This window comes from Pithys albifrons, chromosome 20 (genome assembly GCF_047495875.1).
Source record: "Pithys albifrons albifrons isolate INPA30051 chromosome 20, PitAlb_v1, whole genome shotgun sequence".
Classification (NCBI taxonomy): domain Eukaryota; kingdom Metazoa; phylum Chordata; class Aves; order Passeriformes; family Thamnophilidae; genus Pithys; species Pithys albifrons.
Genome location: NC_092477.1, coordinates 12,909,334 through 12,933,794, shown reverse-complemented (window position 1 = coordinate 12,933,794; position 24,461 = coordinate 12,909,334). Strand labels below are relative to the sequence as shown.

The window sequence follows — 24,461 nt, the reverse complement described above, 5'->3', positions numbered from 1 at the left end:
CACTTAATTCATTGCCCACAAAATTATGTTCCCCCTTTTCTTAAACAGCATCTGTTTTGTGAAGCCATATTCATAGAAAATCCCCAAATCAACAATTAGGAGCATATGTAAATGTGCGATTACAGTTCTTTTTCTTCCATTGACAAGTTCCCGCTCCCGAGCCGGCGCGGCGCGGGCGATGCGGGTTCCCTGCCCGGGCACTGCCCGGAGCGCCGGTGCCCGCGCCGCCGTATCTGCTCCGCACAGCCCATCACTGGGGGCCACTTTAGCAACAAAGAACCTAAAGTCAATTGTTTCTCCAGTGAATGGGCGTCTGTTCTCAGCATATATTTACCCAGGCGTTCAGGGCAGATTTTTACCATTAAATCAGAGGCTGTAGAACATGGTTGTTGTACAAATATTTACATTAGTGCTGACCACAGCCTTATTGCAGCTCTCGGAGAGAACAATATTCTCAGCTCTGTCACCCCGGGCTGGAGGCCCGAGTCTCGCTCTGGGCCACAAAGCCGGCGCGCCGCTCGCCCTCCCTGCAGGAGGGGAGCACCGAGCGGGTTCCACGGGACACGAGTGGCCGGTGAGCGGCGCCTCCATCGGCCCCACCAGCCACAGGTCTGGGGCACAAAAACAATGTCCGTGTCCTGATTCATGGCAAACAGGATGCGAACGTGTGCTATTTTGGGTCTCCCTTCAGGGAGGTGGTTTGCTCAGCAAGTGTTCCCAGCCCCATTAGATATGCCCAAACTGAACAAGAGCTCCAGGCTGGAGCCCCACAGGATGTGCCACTTGGCACCGATGACATCACGCCCTTACGCTGCGAGATGATGCCACTTGCTCCTTTCCCTCCAAAATATTAGAGATTTAAAAGTTACATAACAATCTTGGTGATTAAACAGCAGCTGTTATGATAATCAGTCAGTAAAAGGAAATGGATTTGTTTAGTTCTAGCAACTACAATATTATTAGACTCTGGGTATATTGAAAGAAAGAAATATTTCCTTTATTGAACACAAAATACCATAAATTTAGGTAAACCGAAATTAGTTCATGTAATACACTGACATCCAAGAATTTATGTATAGAGAGTCTATCATTTAATTTTCAGACATTCAATTTCCATACTTGGTCACAGTCAAAAGGTCAAGAACCAACAAGTCAATAAGTTCCCAAGCTCCGTATCGATATCACGTCAGTGCCCTAACAAGTGGAGGGGAAGTAAGAAATAATTCACAAAAAAAATCCTCATCTGCCTATGGAGGGCAAATCTCCCACAGCATCCCATGCCAGTGCTGGGTGCCCAGGGAGGTGCCAACAGCACCAAAACCTCCCCAACTCCACGGCACCAGAGCCAGTGATGCCAGCAGGACCCGGCAGGGCTGCAGTGCCCACACCCCAGTGCCTGCTCTGCAGTCCATGGGCTTTCTTTTCCCTCTTCACCCAGGGCAACAAAGGAAAGAAATATGAGGTAGAAAAACTGATAGTTTCCACTCTATTTGAATAACAAGTGAAATCCTAAAAATCCCTCCACTGCATGTTATTACCAAGTGTATCTCCAGGTTTTATAGTGACAGGACTGTGCTATAATTTCTGAGAAAACCTCAGCATAAAGCTCCATAAACCCAACCACTCCTGTAATGTATCACCTTATCTAGTGCACAATCATTTCCACAACTTTTCATGTTAGTATAATTTGTTCAAAAAAGGTAATAAATACATCCTTGAAGTCAAATAAGAATCATTGCACAATCTACTGTAACTTGTTCTTACCAGTGACAGTCAATCACGCTACCAGGATCTCACATGAAAGAAAATAAGCAAACATTTGGGTGTTCTGTAATTACAAACCCCACTAAAAGCACACTTCCTTCTTTAATCACCAAATACATGAAAGTGTGCTTGAACAGCCTCCCCAGTGTGCCACCCTGCCTCAAACAGACACCACGCAGGGCAGGAACCGGCCCCCAGCGATGGGAGCAAACAGTCTCTTTCTGTGCTGAGCAAACCAACCAATCCACCAAGGCAGGAAATCCCAATACCCTTTTGGTCTAACCATGGATTAAAAAAACAAACATTCCTGATTAAAGCCAAGAAAAGGAGAAGTCTAAGGAAAGCCTAATCTCTTCATCTCCAGGAGGCAAGACGGCTGCGTCTCACCACACTGGAATGAAGTGTAGTGTTGATACATTACTTCTTCTGTAACAATTTTAATTAGACCAAATACTTGATAAAATATTCCTTTTTTAACAGATATCACCAACTCAAAACAACATTCACAAAAAAATCCGATGGATAATATTCCCCTTTTAAAGACAGGACCAGAGAGCTCTGGCGTTCACTTCGTGAGCAGCAGCCGAGCTCCAGATCTGCTCCAAGGTCAGCACATCCCTCCGCACTCCACTGGGAGCAAAGTTTCTTCCCAAGTCAACAGCAGCACCAGGACTCAAACCAGCAACGCGAGGATTTCCTCTCCAGCACCACCTTATCCCAAAACAACACCATCAGGGGTCTACTGGTACTGGGAAAGTTCAGGTTGGCCTCAGAACATTTTCATTACTTAGTTCTTTTGTTCAACAACCTGAGCCCAAAATGAGCAGCTGGAGCCCAGCGACGCTTCCTTTCACTGCCTGAGAGAACTGACTTTGCAGTGTCAGGGGATGTTTTGTTCCTGCCAGCATCAAAAAGGTTCGCTATGACAACTAAAGTTTTGGGTTATAAATTCCTGATGGGATTCCTTGGGCCGAGCTCTGGGGAGCTGTGTGTGACCAGGGCCATCGGGCCCCCATGCAGACCACGCTGCACCCTTTGTTGTGGGCGGGCGGGCGCCGAGGGCAGGGATGGCAGCGGGGACGAGGGCAGGGATGGCAGCGGGGACGGCGCGGGCAGGGATGGCAGCGGGGACAAGGGCAGGGATGGCAGCGGGGATGGCGCGGGCAGGGACCCGCAGCGCACGTGCCACTTGTCCTGCACTGACGTGAAAACCCCTGTGGCTCCAGGGAAACCGCCGTGGTTTGTGTCTCATGTGGTTCATGTTAAAAATTTCCCAACAGTGATAGACTTCAGCTGCCAGGATCAGGGAGAGCATGTGCATCCAGCATGAACAGCCCCAGCACGCAGCTCTCGGGCATTTCTTTATCCTTTTTCCTTTCTTTCAAATAACTATTGGGGCTCATAACAAGCACTGTCACTCCAGCACTGCTCCCCTGATTGACTTTGCGACAACGATCTGTGGAGGAGATGGGCACTCAAACAGCACACGTTCTGCCACGCTCAGGCAAAGAGGACCAGAGAGGCTTGAGTCGGGTGTGCTTTGGGGTTATTTTTTGATAATTTTTTGGTTCAATTTCCAGAATTACTTCTCTGATATTTTTTTAAACAGTATTGTAAAAAGCAAATTAATCACAAAACTGTAGTAAAGCAACTCTGAGGCTAAATGAAAACTACACACATGAAAAGAAAAACAACAAAAAACAGAGGAAAATTTGAACTAAATCAGAACCTCTCATCTTTGAGCCATCCTGGAGTGTCCTGCTACTGCAGAGGTCTCAGCACAGTGATCTTATGTATCATATATGCTCTAATAAATAGGTTCAATGAGTTGAGTTAAGGGCAGAGTTTAACTATTAACTCCAAATTTCCTTGCTCTTATTGCTGTAAGTCAATCCCTTAATGTTACTTTAACACAATTTCTGGCAGTTGAATAAAATCTATGGTCAATATTACAACCCCTTCCTTCCTAAAGGAAGGAAAATACATGTGTGATTTGCATCAGAAATGGTGGGAAATGCAGTCAGTGAGTGGGGGTGACAAATGTCCACAGCCCCATGGGCCAGCAATCCCAGCCTCCCATTTGCCTTCAGCTGGTCGGGCCCTCATTAACCCAGTCCCCGAACCAGCAAAACTGGCACAGCCACCTCCACACAGGTAGAGCTCTCAGCACAGGAGCGGGGAGCAGGCACAAGGGTTAGAATACAAAGCTGTAAGATATATCTAAAATAATCCCATAAAAATCAGATGACACAAAGAATTCTAATACTTTCCTTTTGTTAAGATACAGTAACCGAGAATACAATGAAATTCTTCACGTTCAGTATCTCCCATTAGATCAATTAATATTCAGAGAAAGGCTTTAACATGAAGTTTAAATAATCATAGAAGGAGAAAAAGAACCACCAATGTTCTAGAAGCTTCTCTAGACCTTTCAATCAATTTTATTTATATGCAAAACCAAGAGAAACTCAGAAAAAACAAAGCTCCTCCTGATGCTAAAGCTCTCAATTTACTGACAGGCAAATGGCTTCATGCTGCCACTTAATCTCATTTCTTGCATAATGCCCTCTAATTAGCATATCAAAGTGAATTAATACTTCTAGGGCATTAGCAATGGGAAAATCTGCTCCAGGCTTCACAATAGCAGTTAAGCAAGAGCCAAGAAATCCTCAAAAACACCACAAACCACTTTGCATTGCAAAACTGTTCAATTTATTTATCCTCTCTCTCTAAACACTTTTACCGCACACTGTTTTACTACTGTTCACCAAACAAAATGATAATTGCCAAAGTTACCAGCATCTGTAATGCCTGTTTAGAATCTTAATTTAGATTGTGTACTTGAAGCTCTCTAGATGCTTCCATTGACCCCGTGGTACAGCACAGACACACTGGAAAACTGTTGTTCTTTTAAAAAATGCTCTCAGGATAATATTATTAAATTCCATTTTCCACTTACAATAAATGATCAAAAATTAAATAATCTATGACAAAGCCACCTGCTGGACAGTGAGGAATGAGAGATTGGCTTAAAATGTTGATGCATTACTGAAGTATAGCAAAAGGTTTTGACCTGTAAGCATATGATACAAACCCACCCCCCTTCCAGGTGATGGATTTGTAGGACGTGGGATATTCAGTGATTCACATCGTTGCAGTCCATATGACTGTGCAACACGCAGTGAACTGATCATGAACAAAAGAGCTGAAACACCTAAAGGAGTACAAAATTAAGGCAAGTGCATAATGACTTTTACTATATGCCTTTATGCAAAACATGCTATTTTTATCCAATTCCTGACGCAATAAACACGTTTGAGTTGTTACAATCAGAGATCAGAACTTTTCTCCTCTAAAAAATATTTTTGGATTCTACACTCACTTTGCAAAATACAAATTATAATTTATAAACAAGGTCTAAAACCCCCATAAACTTTATCACCTTACTGCTCCACATCAGTCTTCAAAAACAGAGAGAGAACATAAAGGGGAAAAAAACCCCTGACACCCAAAGCCTCCCCCCAGCCCTTGCACTCCCAGCCCAAGCCCAGGAAGGGGCTGCAGCACCAAGGGAAGGCCAGTAACAAAGAGTAGGAGAAAATGCCGGGGTCAATGGGATTTTCTGTGTTTCTGTTTACAACATGAAGTGAGGAAAAAAAGTACAGGAATAACAAAATAAATTATGCTGGATATTTATCTGGTACTTCGAGCCTTCCTAAAGAATGCGCACTAGTGAAAAATATCTTGTGTTCAAGGCCCAGACTGCAGCACCTTTCCCATTTAATCCCCTGCCTCCTCCCCGATCCCGCCGCGCTATGGAGGAGCTCCAATGTCCAGCTGAGCCGCACAATTCATCTGTTTGCCTGATGAACTACTCCAACTCCATAAAACCATGAACTGTAAGAGCTGACAGAAACTTTAATAATTTATATTAAATATTGATGTGAATTATTTACTCCATTCACACTTAAAGCCAGGAATTGCCTACCAGAGAAAAGCAAACGTGACAAAAGGTCAACACGCTGGTGAGAAAAGGCAGGCGGTGTCAGGCATGTGTTATCTGAACCATGCTGATCACCTTGATAAGCGGAGAGCATTAAACATGACTGCTGAGCAAACAAACAAAGCATTCCTCTCAGGGTGTCAGTGCCGGCGCTCCGACAGCCCCGGCTCATCCCGCGCCTCGCCGGGACCGCCGCTCCGCTCGGGGCTCCGCTCGGGGCTCCGCTGCTTTGGGCTCGCTCCGCACGGACTCGCAGGCACTCCCGCTGCTCATAAAAATATTCATCGAACCATCATGGGCACGATGTGCGAGGAATTGAAAAACAGCCTAAAATCTGCGGGCAGATCCAAACCGGACTGCTGTGCGCTCCGCTCCGCAATCACTAATACAGCCTTCACCCGGATTTAAATATTGCGTTACATTTGTAACAATTTAGAATGTCTAATTCTGCTTATATTTGTCTACGGTAGACTGCAAATATCATTATATTAATGCTTCACACAAATCAATGTTTAAATTGAAAAAAGACAGCATAATATCCATATCATACAACTTTTCTATTGAAAGCTGCAGGAACAGAGCTTGATAAATGTGTTAAATCCTGTATAAAAAAAAAAAAAAGGACTGTTTTGCATTCCCTACATGCCATGACAATAATTTATCTCTGAATGCAAGAATTCCTTAACTTACAGCAAGGATCCTAAAATACACCACACGATAACTCCTATAATTTGGCATTTTCAGATAAGAAAGCAAATATGTCGAATTCAAAAATAAATTGGAAGGACATGAAAGATTGCTATAAAATAAAATAAATCCCTGCTTCTGGTTAAATTAGTATTGACAAGTAGGGCCAAATTTATCCTCTACAGAGAGCAAAAAAAAATTCTCTGGAACCAGTGATCCCAGTACTCAAGGTGAAGACAGATATTTAAATACAGCAACAGGAAGCTCTGAGGGCAGGGGCACTCACAGGTTCTGTCAGACCAAGTACCATGAATTTCTCTAATGCCCAAAATCACCAAATCTCCATTTTCTCAACCAGAGAAGCACCCTGGTAGAAATCCACCAAAGAACTAGGCTGCTGATAACGAATGTGCTGGAAACAGATGACCAAACGACAGCCAAGACACTTTATTCAATTTATTTTTTCCTAGTAAGACATTTATGAAGAAAAGCAATGTCATTGCCATAAGGACAGTGGAAACAACCAAACGTTCTGCTGCACGGCATCATTTGTAATACATCTGCTGGCAATTAAAGAAAAAAACATTCAAAAGTACAACCACTGGGTTGGTGACAAACCTTGGTACTGAAGCATGAGAAGGGAAACAAAAGCTAAACAATTTAGGCTGAACTGGATACACATAAACATAGCACTGACTTCCTCAGGTAGTCAGGGCACAGCAAAATATGTGTTTAGCAGCTTTAAAGAAACATCAGGACCGCACATAAATATTTTAAGCGGCTTAAGTGAGTAACAGTAACATCACAGCTGATATTTAGGAAACAGCTAACACACACACACACAGAGATGTATGTATGCTATCAGTGCCATTTTATTGTTCCATCCCAATCCCCTCGTGTTCCAGCAGGAGTGCCGGGATTGCGGGTTATCGCGCGCTACTGCGAGTTGTTGGCACTCAGTGATAGTTTACAAACACTGAAAAGTTGAAATCTGCGCAGTGCAAGGGCAGAGTGCTGTGCCTGGGTTTTCCCATCCCTGCAGTGCTGACAGGGGTTAACATTTCCCCACTCCGCCGGAGCCCAGCAAAGGCAGCGCCGCTCCAGGAGTGCCCTCGCTGCGATTCCAGACCCTGCAGCGCATCGACAAGGGGCGTTCCGCACTCGGGCCGTGCCATCGATAAGGAGCTTTGCGGGGGCCGGGCCGATGCAGCCCTTTAATCACCGGCACGGCAGCGCACGGCTATTTACAGTTGTAGCAATAAAAATAAAGGCTTTAGCTTCCACCGGAACAGCGAGGAATTAACCCCGTGCTTAACGGCATCATTTCTCTGGTTTTCAAAGCTTTTTGCTTTTTCATTCTTCGAAACAAAATTCTGAGCAAGGGGAGAACGTTCTTAATGAACATTTTCCTCCTCTCTCTTTAGACATAAAGAATAGTTGCAGCAGCCCGAGCAGCCGAGCAGGCCTTTCGCTTCCCCTGCGGACACCTCCTGCAGTCGAGAAGTTCATTAAGTTTTATGATCTTCCCAAGTCAGTCCTGCTTATAAGCCTCACAAAGGCCACAAATCTGGCAAACCATCATGTATGCCATTAGGCTTTACTAGGAAATGAATGCTATTTAGGGGTGGTGGTGACAGTAAATTCGGGGTTGGTTGGCAGCTATCATTGCTGCTGCTGGACTTAGGGAAATAAATAAATAACTGTATACACGTACACGGATACGCACGTGGAGGCAAGAGATTTTTACAAACATGTGATCCTATCTGTACAAGTGATTCCTAAAGACAAAACCCCAAACAATCTATCTACAAAATCCAGGACCTAATAATGTGTCATTCTATTGGGAAATTACTGCAATTCCCTAAGACATTTTAAGACTACAAGAATTAATATATTTGCACTTCTTTCTCCGTGAGAATAACCAGGACCACAGGTAGAGCAAGATCCTATTGGAAGCTTAATCAAATCACCAATCTGAAGGCATTTTAGTCAGTAAAAAGGAGCTACTACAAAAACCCAAAGGTGCAAATGAGTTTTTGATCCCTCCTGGCAGGAGTGAGGAGATGGACTGTGACACAGGTATGCAACAGATGTGAGGGTGGGTGTGCTGCTCGGGCAACTTCCCTGCCTGCAGTGACACCTCAGAGCTCGGGAGCAGAACGGACTCACTGGCTCTGGCTCACTGACCTGCCTGTTTCAGTGCAGGGTGTGCATAGAACTCTGGTAACATTTTTCTTTGAACTAATTAAAGCCAGAGGCAGCAGTTTCCTTACGAACACCATGCTACCTTGTGGTTGCCTCTCAGAATGCACACGGCTATTAATAGCTGTAAAGCGCTTCAATGGATTATGCAGCACTTTTGAAAATGTTAAAAATGTTAAAAAAGAAATGTCAGGCTAAATTCAGTAACTCAGTGATCTGCTTTGTACATGGTAAATACCTCACAGGGAGAAAAAATAAAAATCTTCAGCTCCTGACCCTGTGTGAGGCTTTCAGAAATGAGATGCATCCATTAACCCTTGCAAGGAAGTGACAGAGTGGCTCCACCTGAACGGAGGATTCCTCCTCGTGCTCTCTCCCGGCCAGTCTCACAAAGTCCTCACTGACTGCACTGACAACCACTAATGTGTAAATAGATACATAATTCAATACTAAAATAACTTAAATATTGCATGACATTTCTGAGCAGACACGACTGCAATTCCACTTTCTGTTAGGCTCCAGCCTCCCTGCCCACCTCTGGGAAGAAGGCAGCGATAAAGCCATCACAGCAATTCCCACACCCAGGTAAACTTTGCTTCTGATTAATTCGGGAAGAATTAAACACCGGCACATGACCCCACCAGAGGCAGGTTGAAGCACTTGGACCACGAGGAGCCCCAGTGGGAGGGGGATACTTCTGCTTTGACTGCATCTCAGACCCTTCTTCATCCTTCCAGTTCAGACTTGTTTGAGCCATTCCCTACAAAAACAGCTTCCAGAAAATAGCCTACAGTTTATTTTCACGATTTCTTTGCTTTGGCACGCTAAATAAAACCTGCACAGACATTTCACCTCAGCTGGGAGACCCTGAGTGGAGGTGCCCCAGCGGGAACAGTTTTTGGTGGGGGTGTGGATGCATCTCCATCAATCACCCGGAGCATTAATCCTGTCCCTCCCGCGCTGCCGGGCTGGCAGGAGCTCGCCTTCGGACAGGCAGACGCCTTCACTCTTTGTTGGTTCGCGGCGATCTCACAAAAGAAATAACTTGCAAACTTGGCTCGACTTCTTGCAGCATAAAGGCAGGATCCCAACTTAGAAGTTATCACTGAAACACCCCAAAAGATTTCAGACCACGAAGTCTCTTGTGAGGTTCCCTCTCGCCTGCGAGACAGCGGCCTCACACCACCCTGAGCCAGTAATCCCACTGCTGAAAGGACTCGGGGTTTCCTCCAAGCTCACCTCTGACATGTGGCTGACTACACTTGCCTTTCAAAACACCGAGGCTAAGCCCTCTGCAAATAAAGTGACCGCGGGACCTACGCCTGCCTCCTTAATTGAAATCTGCCTCCTGCAATGTCTGAACACTGAGGGCAGGCGCTTCCTGGCTCCAGAGCAGCATGGGCAAAACTTTAGGGGAAGGCAGGAAGCAAACACGAGCAAAGCAGGACCGAAGGCTGTGAGCCGACCGAGGCGGAACGTAGGTAGGTTGGGAGGGAGGGCAGGAGGGGGATCATTCCCCTTATCCCGGGTAATATAATGCAACATAAAGCAGAATCAATCTTAATATTCACAACACAGTCAATACCCCAGTGCTTAGCTGTCAGCAGGAACTGAAGTGGATCCCCAGTAGCAAAGAAACCCCTGGACATAAAGCAACATAATTCACAGAGAACTGCACGCTCCGGGCTCTGCAGCTCAGATTTGAAATGATTTCATGTTGGATTGTTTTCGTCCAGTATTATATTTTCTGTGTGGAATTAAGAAGAACGTCATTGAGGATCACATAGTCCTAAAAAGCCAGGCAATGGCTTTAGCTATATATGAATAAATGGCTATTTATTTTTAAAACCAGATAATAATAAATGTTTTTGTTATTACTAAATGTTCTTACTATTGTCAAGTGTTATTATTCTCACTAAATATTCTTACTCTTATTAAATGTTCTCACTCTCAAAATAAAAATACTTTCAAATTTTCTTCTTTAAAAACAAAAATTCTCCATAAATTCAGTGATGTGAAAAATTGCAATAAATCCCCTAAAATGTCCCTAAGAAAAACATGGAGTTTATTCGTGTCGCGTAAATGTAGAGGGGGGCGGAGGGGGGAAATTGTACTTTTGAGCTGATTTTTGAGAATTCTGGCGTTTTACCAGACCGGTACCGGGGCAGCACAGCCGGGCCAGCGCGGCGGGGCCGGGCAGGGACAGAGCCGGGCACAGCCGGGGCCGGGCACAGACCGGCCGATGCGGCCCCCCGCCCCTCGCAGGCCTCCCGGCCAGGCCCGACCGCAGACCGGGGGCCGACCCCGCGGCCGCAGCGCCCCGGACCGCCCTCGCACAGTGCCCGGCGCTCACACCGGCCCTGCGGGGCCCGGGGGCGGTGCGGGCACGGCCCCGCCATGTCACGGCGCCCCCCGAGCGGAGCGGCCCTGCCCGGCCCGGGGCTCCCCTGCCCGGCCCGGCCCGGCCCGGCCCGGCCCGCGGGAGCGCTGCCCTGCCCGGCGGCGCAGGCGGCGGCGGCGGCGCTAAGATGGCTGCGGCGGCGCGGGCGGCCCGTACCTGTTTTCTCCTTGATCTCGCAGAGGACGCTGAACAGGGCGGGTTTCATCCTGTGGCAGTTCAGGGCGTGTTTCCTGCAAGAGAGCACAGGACAAGCGGTTACCGCGGGGCTCCGGCAACATGGCGCCCGCCGCCCGCCCGGCCGGGGGTCCCGGGCCGGACCCGCCGCCGCCGCCCGAGCGCTTTGTGCGAACGCCGCCCGAGCGGCGCGGGGAGAGCCCCGCACCGCACACCCCTGCCCCGGCCTGCGGTGTTAGAACTGATTTATTAAGGACACTGGGGCAGGGGAGTGGGGGGCGCAGAGTTAACATTGTTTTGTATTTATTGTGATTTAATACAGCCAGGGTTGGGTTCGGGTTTTATTCACACACACACACCCCTCTACTGCAGCAGCAGCTGGTCAGGTTTATAATTCATCTGCCGCCACTTTGAGGGAAGAAAGAAAGAAAGAAAGGGACAAAGTTGTACTTTACGGACAGCCGGACAGACAGGCCAGTGACCCCGGCCAGTGTCCAGCGGGAACGGGCAGGACCAGCCACAGCCTCCCGCGCACCACCGCGACGGCACAACCATCGCATACTTCTCCATTTATTATATCGAATTTTTTTTTAAGGAATGAAATCATTAAATAGCAACTTTGGCTCTGCCTTGGCTGCTGGTAATTTCTCCTCCGACCCCAAGAAGTTGCTCTTTTAATTGTGAGACTCCGGGTCTCCGCAGAGGAGCAGGAAGAAGAGAAACAAAAACCACACACACACACCAAAAATAAAACTTAAAAAAAAAAAGTTTAAAAAAAAGGAAAAATAATAATGATAATTTAAAAAGACAAGGTTTAATTAGACGAAACCAACTTTGCTTGTGCCTCATCCAGGCTTTGGTCAGTGATGGTCATGATCTGATGGAGGATGTCGCCGATGTCCTGCTTCCTGCCGTCGCCGTCGGCCCCTTCGTGTCCGTGGGGAGGCGGCAGGGCCATGCCCCCCTGCACCGAGTGCCCGGCCAGGTTGACGCCGGCCAGAGTCTGCAGCATCCTGGACTGATCGTCCATGCTCGGGCCGGGCCGCGCTCCGGGCGGTCCCCGCTCAGTCCCCGCGCCGCGCTCCGCCCGCGCTGCTCACACACCACCAAAAACGGGGGAAAGCCAAACAAAACAATAACAAAAAAAATGTAGTATTTGTGTTTTGACCGGATCTCAGCTGTTTATTCCACTCTCTTCTCCTTCCCAGGGCAGTAAATCACTCTCTTCTTTAGTTACAATCTTCTTTCATCATCATCATATTGGTGCCTCGGATAAATGAGCTGAGCAGGTTTCTGTTAGGTTTTCCTGGTACAATCTTCCTCCAAAGCTTTTTTTTAAATTATTTTTATTTTTATTGTTGCTTTTTATGTCTTTTCCCACTTGTCCAAAAATCTTCTTCGCAAAAAGGCAAAATTAAAAAAAATTAAATACAAAATCAAAAAAACGCGCTTTCAAATCCTTCAGAAGTTGGGAGGGTGCAAACAGCAAAACCCACAACAAACCAGCGAACACCCCCACCCCTAAATTGCAACATAAAAAAAAAAGCCAAGAAAACACAACACAGAGGGAAAAAAAATAAAAATTAATCTCCCTCCCCCCCAAAATAAGAAACAATCCCAAGTCTGTGCACGGGGGGCGAGACAGCAGCAATCAAAACTTTCAACTTGTGCAAAGAAAACAGCGCAAATAACGGCGCAAAAGAACTGCGAAAAAAATTAATTATACACACTCTCTGCTTTAAAGCAACGTGCAAAAAAAAAAAAAATAATCGGCCCGCCGCAATTTATGAGCCCCGCGCCCGGTGCCCCGCGCGCAAGTGTTTTATATGTTGTTTGATGGCCGCTCCGGTGAGGGATTGACAGGCTGCCAACGCCACTCACTCACCGCAGACGTGTCACCCTGTGAAGGAACCGAGCGGAGAGCGAGAGGGAGCGGAGCGGGGGCTCCGCCCCGCTCCGAGGGACCCGCCTTGGGCCCGCCCCGACCGGGCCTTCACCCGCGCCCGCCCCGCCCGCGCTCCCGCCCGCCGGTACCGGCGGGCGGGAGCGCGGGCGGGACGGGCGCGGGCTTGGGCAGCGGAGTGACAGGCTCGCCAACCAATCACCGCACTCCTAGCCGAGCGCTGGCTGCTTCACCCACCAATCACGCGTGCAGCGCCCGCCCCCCGCAAGTTGTGATTGGTCAGTTCGAATGGGTGCGGCCACGCCTTTGTTGCCATGGAGACGCCGGGCCTGGTGGTGGCGCGGCCTGGATGGGGAGGCGGAGGGTGTAACGGGGATGGTGGGGATGGAGAGGGATGGAGGGGATGGAGAGGGATGGAGAGGGATGGAGAGGGATGGAGGGGATGGAGAAGGATGGTGGGGATGGAGGGGGATAGAGAGGGTGGAGAGGGATGGAGAAGGATGGAGGGGATGGAGGGGGATGGAGAAGGATGGAGAGGGATGGAGAGGGATGGAGAGGGATGGAGGGGATGGATAGGGATGGAGAGGAATGGTGGGGATGGAGAGGGATGGAGGGGATGGAGAGGGATGGAGAGGGATGGAGAGGGATGGAGGGGATGGAGAAGGATGGTGGGGATGGAGGGGGATAGAGAGGGTGGAGAGGGATGGAGGGGATGGAGAAGGATGGAGGGGATGGAGGGGGATGGAGAAGGATGGAGAGGGATGGAGAGGGATGGAGGGGATGGAGGGGATGGAGAGGGATGGAGGGGATGGAGAGGGATGGTGGGGATAGAGGGGGATGGAGAGGGATGGAGAGGGATGGAGGGGATGGATAGGGATGGAGAGGAATGGTGGGGATGGAGAGGGATGGAGAAGGATGGTGGGGATGGAGAGGAATGGTGGGGATGGAGAGGGATGGAGGGGATGGAGAGGGATGGAGAGGGATGGAGAAGGATGGAGGGGATGGAGAGGGATGGAGGGGATGGAGAAGGATGGAGAGGGATGGAGAAGGATGGAGAGGGATGGAGGGGGATGGAGAGGAATGGAGAGGGATGGAGGGGATGGAGAGGGATGGAGAGGGATGGAGAGGGATGGAGGGGGATGGAGAGGGATGGAGAGGATGGAGAGGGATGGAGGGGATGGAGAGGGATGGAGGGGATGGAGGGGATGGAGAGGGATGGAGAGGGATGGAGAGGGATGGAGAGGAATGGAGGGGATGGAGAGGGATGGAGGGGATGGAGAAGGATGGAGAGGATGGAGAGGGATGGTGAGGATGGAGGGGATGGAGAGGGATGGAGGGGATGGAGAGGGATGGAGAGGGATGGAGGGGATGGAGAGGGATGGAGAGGAATGGAGAGGAATGGAGGGGATGGAGAGGGATGGAGGGGATGGAGAAGGATGGAGAGGGATGGAGGGGATGGAGAGGGATGGAGGGGATGGAGAGGAATGGAGAGGGATGGAGAGGAATGGAGGGGATGGAGAGGGATGGAGGGGATGGAGAAGGATGGAGAGGGATGGAGGGGATGAAGAGGGATGGAGGGGATGGAGAGGAATGGAGGAGATGGAGAGGGATGGAGGGGATGGAGAGGGATGGAGGGGATGGAGAGGAATGGAGGAGATGGAGAGGGATGGAGGGGATGGAGAGGGATGGAGGGGGATGGAGAGGGATGGCGGCAGAAGCTGCGCGGGGCCCACCCATGTGGCCCTGCCCTCAGGGCCCTCCCGTGTGTCCGTGCCCTCAGCGTGGCCCCACGCGGCCCACCCTTGTGTCCGTGCCCTGAGTGTGGCCCACCCGTGTGTGCCTATGCCCTGAACGTGCCCTCAGCGTGTCCCACCATTGTGTCCGTGCCCTCAGTGTGGCCCTGTAGGGCCCACCCGTGTGCCCGTGCCCTGAACGTGGCCCCGCGGGCAGCTGGGGTTGCGTTGTCAGGGTTAACTTCACATCATGTTTCTGCAGGTCTGCACAGCCCCGCGGAAACAGAACAAAGCACAGGCAGCCAGGGTAATTAGCACTTCGCTCTCTAAGGGAGTTTCTGTAGATCATTGCGGCCCACCCACCCAAAAGTGTCCTCTGGTAGGACATCCCTCACTGAAGTACCACCAGTTCCTTTAATTCTGACCCATTTTGTTCACACTTTATAGACAGTGTGTAACAACTGTCGGGTACCCTTGGTGGCACTTGTGCTGTGCTGTCCCGTCCTTCTCAAAGGCTGTTTGTGTGTGCAGCTGCTGACGCTGCCAGGTCAGGCTTTCCTCCGGGATTAACAACACTCTCCATTACCCACACAGGAGATTGTGGGAGCAAGTCTGGAAAGGTGGCAGGGACACAGCGCACGGGGCAGGTCAGGAGGGGCACCGAGAGGAAGAGGAGCCCTGGGAGCAGCTGGGCACAGGTGCAGCTCCGGGGGCCGGAGGGGCGCGGGGGGCCCGCGGGGGGCTGCGCTGCCCTGCAGGGTGCGGGGCCGGCCCGGGGCTCCCGCACACCCACCCGCTGTGCGAGGCTGGTCCCGTCTGTGCTGCACATCGAGTGCTCCCGGGCACGTTTGTTTTCAAACCACCAAACACGCACAAGCCTCGCAATGTTTCAAGCAAGAAGCTGGAAATAAAATTGCCGCAATCCCCATCGGAAAAGCCTCCCGTGTGCGGCCGTGCGGCCTCCGCAGGCGTTCCCGGTCCCAACCCGGCGCTGCAGGGCCTCAGCGGCCGCGTCCCGTCCCGTCCCGTCCCGTCCCGTCCCGTCCCGCCCCGCCCGTGTCCGTGTCCGTGTCCGTGTCCGTGTCCGTGCCCCTGCCCGTGCCCGTGCCCGTGCCCGTGCCCGTGTCCGCGGCCGTGTGTGCCCCTGCCGGTGCCCCCGCGCGGTCCCTCCCGGCCGTTCCCGTTCCCGGTCCCGCCCGTTCCGCGCCGTCACTTCCGCGGCCGCGGCTCTTCCGGGTCGCGCGCGGCCCCGCGCCCGTCCCGCCGGCCCCGGCCCCGGAAGCGGCTGCGCGGCCCCGGCCCGGCCCCGGAGCGGCGGCGGCGACGCCGGTAAGTGCGGGGTGGGGGGGCCGGGGCCGCCTGTCCCCGCGGGCCGCTCCGGCCGGGACCCCGCCGGCCCTTCCCGGGGCCCTGCGGGGTGCGCTGCCCGGTGCCGGCCGCTGTCAGCCCGCCCGGGGCATGGCGCGGGGGCACCGCGGGGGCCGGGGCGCCGCTGCCGGCGGCGGGGCGGGAGGAGCCCAGCGAGGGGCAAACGGAGCGTCCGACGGCGAGGGCAGCCGGGAACAGGTGAGTGGCACGGCGGCCGGAGCGGCACCGGCGGGCACGGGCCAGGCGGGACCCCGGTGGGACCCCCGGTGAGACCCCCGAGGGGGCCGAGGGACAGCCCGGGGCCGGCACCCTATGGAGTCATCCGGCACATTTGCCCTGTCCCGGTGTCCTGACCGCTCCTGCAGCCGCAGGGGAGGGCTCTGCCCGCCCTGGTGTGCCCAGGTGGGCACTCCTGGCATGGTCACACCCGAACGTGGTGCTGGATGGGGATCTCATTCCTGCCCCTGTTGGCGTCTGCGCCGCAGGAACAATGTGAGGGAGCGGCAAAGGTGTCCAGGAGACACAGCAATGAGCTGATTTCAGTGCTAGTGAAAGTTTGGTGATTGCCTAGGTGGAGATGCCAGAGCCGAGCTTGGATCTCCTGACTGTTCTACACAGCTTTAGGTGTCAGAGGATTGATCATCAAGTAGATACAAGGCTGGGAATTAGAGCCTCTCAGTTACTTTTCCAGATTCAGAACAGCTCCATTCACGTACGCTTTTTTGGGTTAGATTAAAAATAAATTGAGATCAGCGTCTACATATAGACATGTACTGAAATAGCTGGAGCAGGAATTAGAACCAATTTGGTACAATTGTGTCTCTTTCATGAAAGTTTCAGGTCTGTGTTGTTACGCTTTCCGCATCTGTTTGTTGGTTACAGTGTTTCACCAATTGCAACAAGTAACAAATGTTAAAATAGCAAACAACAAATGTTAAAATAACAAATAAAAATGTTAAAATAACAAATGTTAAAATAACAAGTAACAGCTGCATTCTCGTGTGCATTTCTCTTTGGATCAGCAAAAGCCTCAGCAGGTGAAGCAGCCTGGCACAAAGTCCTGTGTTACACACTCTGTAGCATCAATTTTGCCAACCTTCCAAAGCTGTGAGCATGAAAAGCAGACACCTGTATAGAAAGGTCGGTTATAGCAACAAATGGGACAGCAAATGAACAGAATATAAGTTGCAGTCCTGGGTGGGACCAGCCTTGATCCCATGTGGCAGCTCTTTAAGGAGACCACAGAATCACTGAGTTTGGAAAAGACCTGTGACCTATCCCCACCTTGTCAGCTGGACCAGAGCACTGAGTGATGTGTCCCGTTGTTCTTTAAACACCTCCAGGGATGGAGACTCCACCACCTCCCTGGGCAGCCCCTTCCAGTGCCTGACCACCCTTTCCATGAAGAAATTCCTCCTGGTATCCAAAATTCCTTCTGATGTCCAAGGGCAAATGACACTTGCTGAGGAAGGCAGGGAAAGCTCAGAGTCTCTTCAGTTCTTCCCTGTCAGGTGCTGGGAGGGGCAGGTTTGGGCTGTGGGTGCAGAGTGCCCAAAACGTTGGTGGTTCACGGCCGTGGTGCTGCCCCATGGCCAGGATGTGCCGTGCAGGGAGGTGCTGCCTCAGGTGCTGTAGCAGCAGCTCTTGAGGACTTTTCTGTTAGTGCCTCTGACACAGACCCCAGGCTGTGTTTTAATATGATTTGTGTGTGTGTGTGTGAACTGAGGAGCTCCATAACACTGTGATGCCTGGCTGTTCACTGTCAGCTCAGTTTCTTATCCAGGATGGCACAAGGACAATCCCTACCTGGTTTTTTTATTGCCTGAGGAGTGTTTATATTTACAGGTTTTTTAGGCTCTTGAATACCCCACTGAGAAGTGACAAAATAGAAGCTCTAGTCTAATATTTGAGCAGTTCCAGCCTGCGCTTTCATCCTCCTCTCTGTGAGAAGGTATTTTATTTATCACAGAATCACAGACTGGTATGGGTTGGAAAGGACCTTAAAGCCCATCTCATCCCACCCCCTGCCACAGGCAGGGACACCTTCAGGTTGCTCCAAGCCTCATCCAACTTGGCTTTGAACACTTCCAGGGATGGGGCAGCCACAGCCTCTCTGGGCAACCTGTGTCAGGGCCTGCCCACCCTCACAGGGAAGAATTTATTCCTAATACGTAACAAGGCCCTCTATCAGTTTGAAGCTATTGCCCCTTGTTCTGTTATTCCAGGCCCTTGCAAACAGTCCCTCTCTATCTTTGTTCTAGGCTCCCTTCAGGGACTGAAGGCCACAATTAGGTCACCCCAGGCCTTCTCTTCTCCAGGCTGAACAATCCCAGTTCTCTCAGTTACCAAGGGAAGTGGTAATGAGTTATTTAAAAGGTAGTTTGGCTTTGTTATTTTAAAGTCAGGACAGATAAGCCTCAAAAATTAACTCAAATACTCCGATATTTTTTCTGGATAGTAAATTCTCCTGCACATGTGCTGTGAAATTGGGTCACGGGGGTTCCGGGGTGGTGGGTCATGCCAGTGTGACCCTGCAGCTGTGTGTGTGTCAGGGAGTGCCTGCAGCCAGCACGGAGAGCCAAGCACAGCCACAGGCATTACAAATTAAGCAAAGTGTTTGCACATAGTGAGCTGAGGCAAAGCCCAGGGAAGGTGCTGCATCTCGGAGCGGCCTCGGCCCCGGCGCTCAGCACAATATCCGAATGAAAAATGACAACACTTTGTCATCTGTTCAAATTGATATTGCACTCTCGGCAGTGACAGCTGAAAAGGCCCACAGGTGCCATATAAAGAGGTGACCATGTTGTCATATTTCATTTAGGCATCCCTCTGCAAAGCCATAATTACCTAATTAGGTTGTTAATTAGGAGATTAGCATTTCACTATATTGATAGAATGCTCTTTGCAGGCTCGAGTCTAGATACAGATTTGTCTGCCCTAATTTATAATCCCTGCATTTTTTATACTTATTTATTTGCTTAAAATCTTGATGCAAGATAGCTCAGGTTAGCAGAGAATCAGCTTGTCTGCAATGAAGTGAAGGTTTGACAAGATCAGCAAAGAGGAGAGTGAACTCTTCCATACATACCCCAATATTTTCTCCCTCCTTTAAAGCTCAATAATTAAAATATCAGAATTGGTGTAATTTGCATCCTGATTAATATGACAACAAAAATACAGCCAAATTCCAAGCAGTTCAGAAATACAGAGCTAATGCCAGATTGATTTACAGGTCTGGAAATGAACAAATAATTTGGTGGAAGTTGTGTATAATGCAGTGTTTGCTCATCATAACTTCCCAATTCCAGCCTCCCTTGTGAGACAGCCTCTTTAAATGACTGTAAATGATTATTTCCTTTTTAATGATAGGACCCAGAGTGTGAGTGGCAGCTTCTCCAGATAAGTGTTCACTCTTAAATGCACTTGAGCTTTTGCTGAAACATAGACTTGAATGTTCATATATTGCAGTTCACTTTCCTTTATCCTGCCTGCCCAGAGTCTGTCTGCATTCGAGGGGTTGATTATTTGTGCTGCTGCAAATGCAGATAACCAGAACCATTTCTTCTGCAATTGCAGACAGAAGTTCACTGGGAAATTATTTCATATAACCTGAATCATAAATTTTGAAGTATATTGGTGTCATCCTGTTCCTGCTTATGTGATGTTGGGGGAAAAATCAATTTTTAATTCTAATCTGCTCATCTTTTTCATTAGTTTTTAAGATCACTTTAAAGAGCTACAGTTGGGGAGGTGTTTGAGTCCACTGGCTATGGAAGCCCTGGAGTGACAGGATGACTTGGAATGGTATATAATTCTTCCAACCTGCTGTGTTTTAAGTTTGTTAGTAATTGTCTTGGATCCAGACTGTACCTTCCACAAGTTGTGTCTTTGGAATATTTTTTTTTTACCTTGAATAAAGCTTTAATTGTTTATTACTTCCTTAAAGAGTACAGTCAATTTAAATGCATTTTCATGTTCTACTGAAAAAAACCCACAAGCTACAGCTTTGCAGAATAGGAGAGAGGAATTTTTTTTTCCTGCTTCTTATTTCTTGCTTGTGTAATTTAGAGAGGAAAATGTCTTGCAGGAATTGGCTTGAGAGTTTTGTGGGGAATTTAGAGCTGCTTTTAGCCATTTGAATTGAAGAATTCTTGAAGTTATTCCATTGAAATTGATGGAATTTCAAAGTTGTAGCTCTTTCCTGCAGCAAAACATTTTTAATTGCTTACAATTTCCTCTGATTTCATCATTTCTTACAGCTTATTTAGAGGTCTGTGAGCAAAGTTCCATGTGTGCAGTGTGTGATGTATTTTAAAGCATGAAAGGCAAAAATACAAACACTTTCTGTGAGGAAAATATTTCCTGTACTCTGACCAGTGGTGTGGTGCTGCCTGGTCAGTTTGGGAGCAGTGCCCATCAGCTGGAGATGCAGCAGTGGCACCACATGGCATTTGGTGGAGCTGGAAATTTCTGACTTGAGTCTGTGGACTCCTTACAGGGTGTGGAAGTGCCTGTTGGCAGTAGTGTCACTTTGCCAGGTGAAATCCACAGTTCTGCTGTGGAGCCTGCAGGTGGGAGCAGGGCTGGGGTGGTGGGTGGTGAGGTGGGTCCTGCCCCAGTGAGACACAGCCAGGCCCAGCTCTCTGCAGGTGTGGGGGGAGTGACGGGACCCTCACGCTGGGGGGTGAGAGGCAGGGGTTTATTAATTTCAACCATGTGTATTTAAAACAATCCAGAAAATTCATTCCAAGGTAACTGTGTTTTCCCAAAAGTAAGGTAAGCTGCACTCAGCATTCTCCATGCTCAAGGTCAGTCGTTTCCCCTGAGAACAGCAGTGAGCACAGGCTGGCACAGGGGCACAGTCCCACCTGCGGGTGGGCCCAGCACTGGGGGGTTCCAGCTGTGCTGACTCTGGTGGGCAGCACGATGGATGGGCAGAATGGCAGTCAGGAGGTGTGTGCTGAGCTTGTGCTTTCCCTTATCTCACACTTGCCTTGGTATCTCACTGTCACCTGATGTAGGTTGACGTGCAGATATGAATACTCAGTGTGGGGTTTTTGGTGGGGAAAGAGGAAAGCAAGACAATATTTAAATAAGCACAGTCCATCAAGCAAGCAGGAGGGTCACAAGAACAGTTAACACGTTGTGATGATGAAGTTGCCTCCCCAAATTCAGCTGTGTGTTTAGGTACAATCTGTGTAACTGCAGATCCTTTTTCAAGACCTTTGTGTCACCTCCAGGGAGCGGAATCGTTTGTTAGCGCGCTCTGCGTTCCTCGTTGTGTGCCGGGTTATGAATGAGGCTGATCTGCATAAAGCCCTGCCTGCCTCGCTGGGAGAGTCTGTCGGTGCCATAAATATAGCTGTGGGGTACTGGAAGAGGAATACTGCTGATAAAAATAGTAGACTGAGATGCAGCTGTCTGATTCTGCCACAAAGTTCCTGTGAATCCGGGCGAGTTGCTCGGCCTCTTGCTGGTGCAGTTTGACATCTCGGGGGTGTTCTGTAACTGCAGAGCACTATTGGGGGGCTGTGCTCCCCCAGGCCTTGGGGCACATGGGGAACACGGTGATGGGGAACAAGGAGAAGGGAGAGGGCACACTCATTTCTGGGGTGTTGATCAGGTAATGTCAGACAGATGAATAATAAAGATCAGGAAGAAAGTGAAGGGCTCTGTGTGATGAATCACAGGTGTTTGTCAATTGAAACCCCAGCCTGTGCATCCTGTAGTGTAGAAGTACAGTTAAGGTTTTAGATATTTCACATTGCTTTTTTAATTTTTAGTGGTTACATAGATTATGTTTGACAGGTGTTTCCAAAGTGATTTATTCAATAGTATAATATTATTTATATAATAAAAGTATTGAAAGAACATTTTTTAAAAATTTGTGATTAAAGAATGTATAATTTGCTAATACTTAGAAAGTCCCTGAATTCCATTAAATTTATCTCCTTCATGTGGATGTGGTGATGGTGTGTGGGTGTAGGAGTGCAGGAATGTGCTGGGAGATCTCAGCACATCTAGAAATTGATCTTGGATCTGTAGTTTTGCTGGAACTGATGATGTGGAGCCTTCGAGGTGTTTGTAAAATTTTGCAAAACTGAACTTTGCTTCTTTGCCCTGGTCCTCAGGGCAGGTCTGTGACAGTGAATCGTTTATCAACAGGAGGAACTTTTAGAATTTTACAGGTTACAACTGCTAAATCTGACACCGAAATCTTAACTGGATTTTGGGGTCTGAACTTTTTTCTAGATTGTTTTTATTTTTTTGAAGGGTGCCCACTATTCAGAGAATTTCTAACTAATTTTAACTTGCTGATGAATTCACTTTAATGTGTCCCTTTGAAAATTCTGAGGAGAAGGAAGAAAAAATGTATTTGTGTTAAACTTTAGAGTTTGAAATAGAACTTCTGGCACTTTCTCACTGCCAGGTTTCTGGGAAGAGTCGATGCACGTGTGCAGTTGGGAAGAAGCTTGGCTGATTTAGCACATGGCTGTTAATGGCAGGAAGTCGGGGTGCAGAGTATAAAGGTAACACTCTCGCATCTGCTGTTACATGTTGTTAACTCCCTCAGCAGACATTAAATCATTTCAAGTACAATAATAGTGTGGGAGGTAAATTAACTAACCATTAACAATCTTATAAATACACAATTAACATGCCAACATTTATATGACACATTGATGGGGCAGCAGTAATTTTTGATTGGGAGTTTGCAGACCTTTCTGATGCCTGAGGCTGTTGCTTATTTAAACAAGTTTTTTCCGCTTGCAGGTACGTGTGGCCTTTCCTAATCAGCAGAGTAGAAAGAATTTAATCTAAAGAACATTCTCAGTGCATGTTTTGAAACACTCATTGCTTGGTTGTGTCTGTGCTCTGTAACCCACACCATACTGGTCCCACTGGTGCAGCGTCAGGGCCTTGAACACATCAGTGGTGCCTCTGGGTGGGACATTCCCTTGTGGCCCCTCCCTTGGAGGACAGCAGGGACCCCTCAGGAGCAGCCCCACTTGCTCTGACAGAAAGAGTCAGAGAACTGAAAGCAGAGTGTGGAGTCAGTGCTGCCAAGGCTGGCAGGAGCCTCTGGAGATCCCATCCAACTCCCAGCTCCAGGCAGGGCCAGCAAAGCTCCAGCCCATGCCCAGTTGGGCTTTGAGGGTCTCCAAGGATCCTGCTGGAGTGAATTTCACTAATGGCATAATTTATTACAATGTATGGTAGCAGCAGTGTATTAATAACCAGCAGCATGTCAGGTTTATTTCTCTACCATTTCTTTATTGAATTCCTTCTTGCTGCTGGGTCTGTTGTTTAATATATTACTTCTGAATTTGTCTGTATTTTTTAAAGCAGAGAGGGGACAGTTTCTTGCAAAAGAAAAAAAAGATAGTATTTGTAGCCAAGTGAGGAAAAAAAAGTCTAAAATTCTGAAGGCTGTAAGTCTCTATTTATTGCATGTTTTAATTAGAAGCTGCCAATGTTTGCTGCCAGAAGGGCACCAGTAGGGATGGTGGGTTTGCAATGTACAATAAAACTTCAACATTTTGCTTTTGTCATGGTTAACACAAGTGTCCAAATAAAGATTTACTTTTGCATCCAGCTGTTTAAATGCTGAAGGTGCTCCTTAGGCCTCTCTGGGTTAATGCACCTTGCCACACACCTTTCCCCTTGGAAGTGTCCAGAGGATGAAATGTGTTCTCTGGTCCTGGAACAAACTTGGCTGGTCCATTTGTCCCTTCCCTCTGTTAGAATGTGCCAGGAATGTGTGTTAGAATGGCAACAAAGGCCCGGCTGCCTTTACCAGATTTTCATGGGATGTGGCTTTGTGTGATTGAAGCATTCCTTTTCCTGTGGTGTTTTCTTTTTGCTGACAGCAGTTTTGGAAGGACAGGGGATTGTGGCATTTCTGACCCCAAAATCCCAAACACACACAGCTCTGTTGCAGGGATTAAAGGGTTTTTCTCTGGTTAGAAAAGCAGTGGGGGTTTTGAACTTCTGGAATTTACATCTAGTCTTGTCCTGTGTGTGAGCTCAGGCCAAGGCCCCCCTGAGCTCCTCCCCTCAGGTGTCCCCGTGGTGTCCCCATGGCTCCGACCCTGCTGGTCCTGCTGCCTGGGGCTGGTGGGCCTGTGCTCCTGAAGTTGGTCACTGATGGACTCCCTGCCTGAACAGGAGGAATTAGTTTTTTTCTTTTCAGCAGGTGATTTTTTGATCCAGCTCACAGCTCTG

The 24,461-nt window shown here is 48.9% G+C and overlaps 2 protein-coding genes across 8 annotated transcripts in view; one reads left to right on the top strand and one right to left on the bottom strand.

Moving 5' to 3' along the window:
• The window catches only part of PBX3 (PBX homeobox 3), a 102,788-nt gene extending 89,590 nt beyond the window's left edge, over nucleotides 1-13,198 (bottom strand). The window contains exons 1-2 of one of the 3 annotated variants that reach the window (XM_071574538.1): nucleotides 13,117-13,198; nucleotides 11,214-11,287 (exon numbers count right to left, since the gene is read on the bottom strand). In XM_071574538.1, the coding sequence (XP_071430639.1) occupies nucleotides 11,214-11,262 (49 nt within the window). In that variant the 5' untranslated portion in view covers nucleotides 11,263-11,287; nucleotides 13,117-13,198. Of the gene's footprint in view, nucleotides 1-11,213; nucleotides 11,288-12,064 lie in introns of all 3 variants that reach the window. The other 2 variants (XM_071574537.1, XM_071574539.1) reach the window with 2 other exon arrangements.
• Nucleotides 13,199-16,095: 2,897 nt separating this feature from the next.
• Nucleotides 16,096-24,461, top strand: part of MAPKAP1 (MAPK associated protein 1) — an 88,306-nt gene continuing 79,940 nt past the window's right edge. For 2 of the 5 annotated variants that reach the window (XM_071574553.1, XM_071574549.1), the window contains exon 1: nucleotides 16,209-16,433. The gene's annotated coding sequence lies outside the window, so the exon portion shown is untranslated. The other 3 variants (XM_071574550.1, XM_071574552.1, XM_071574551.1) reach the window with 3 other exon arrangements.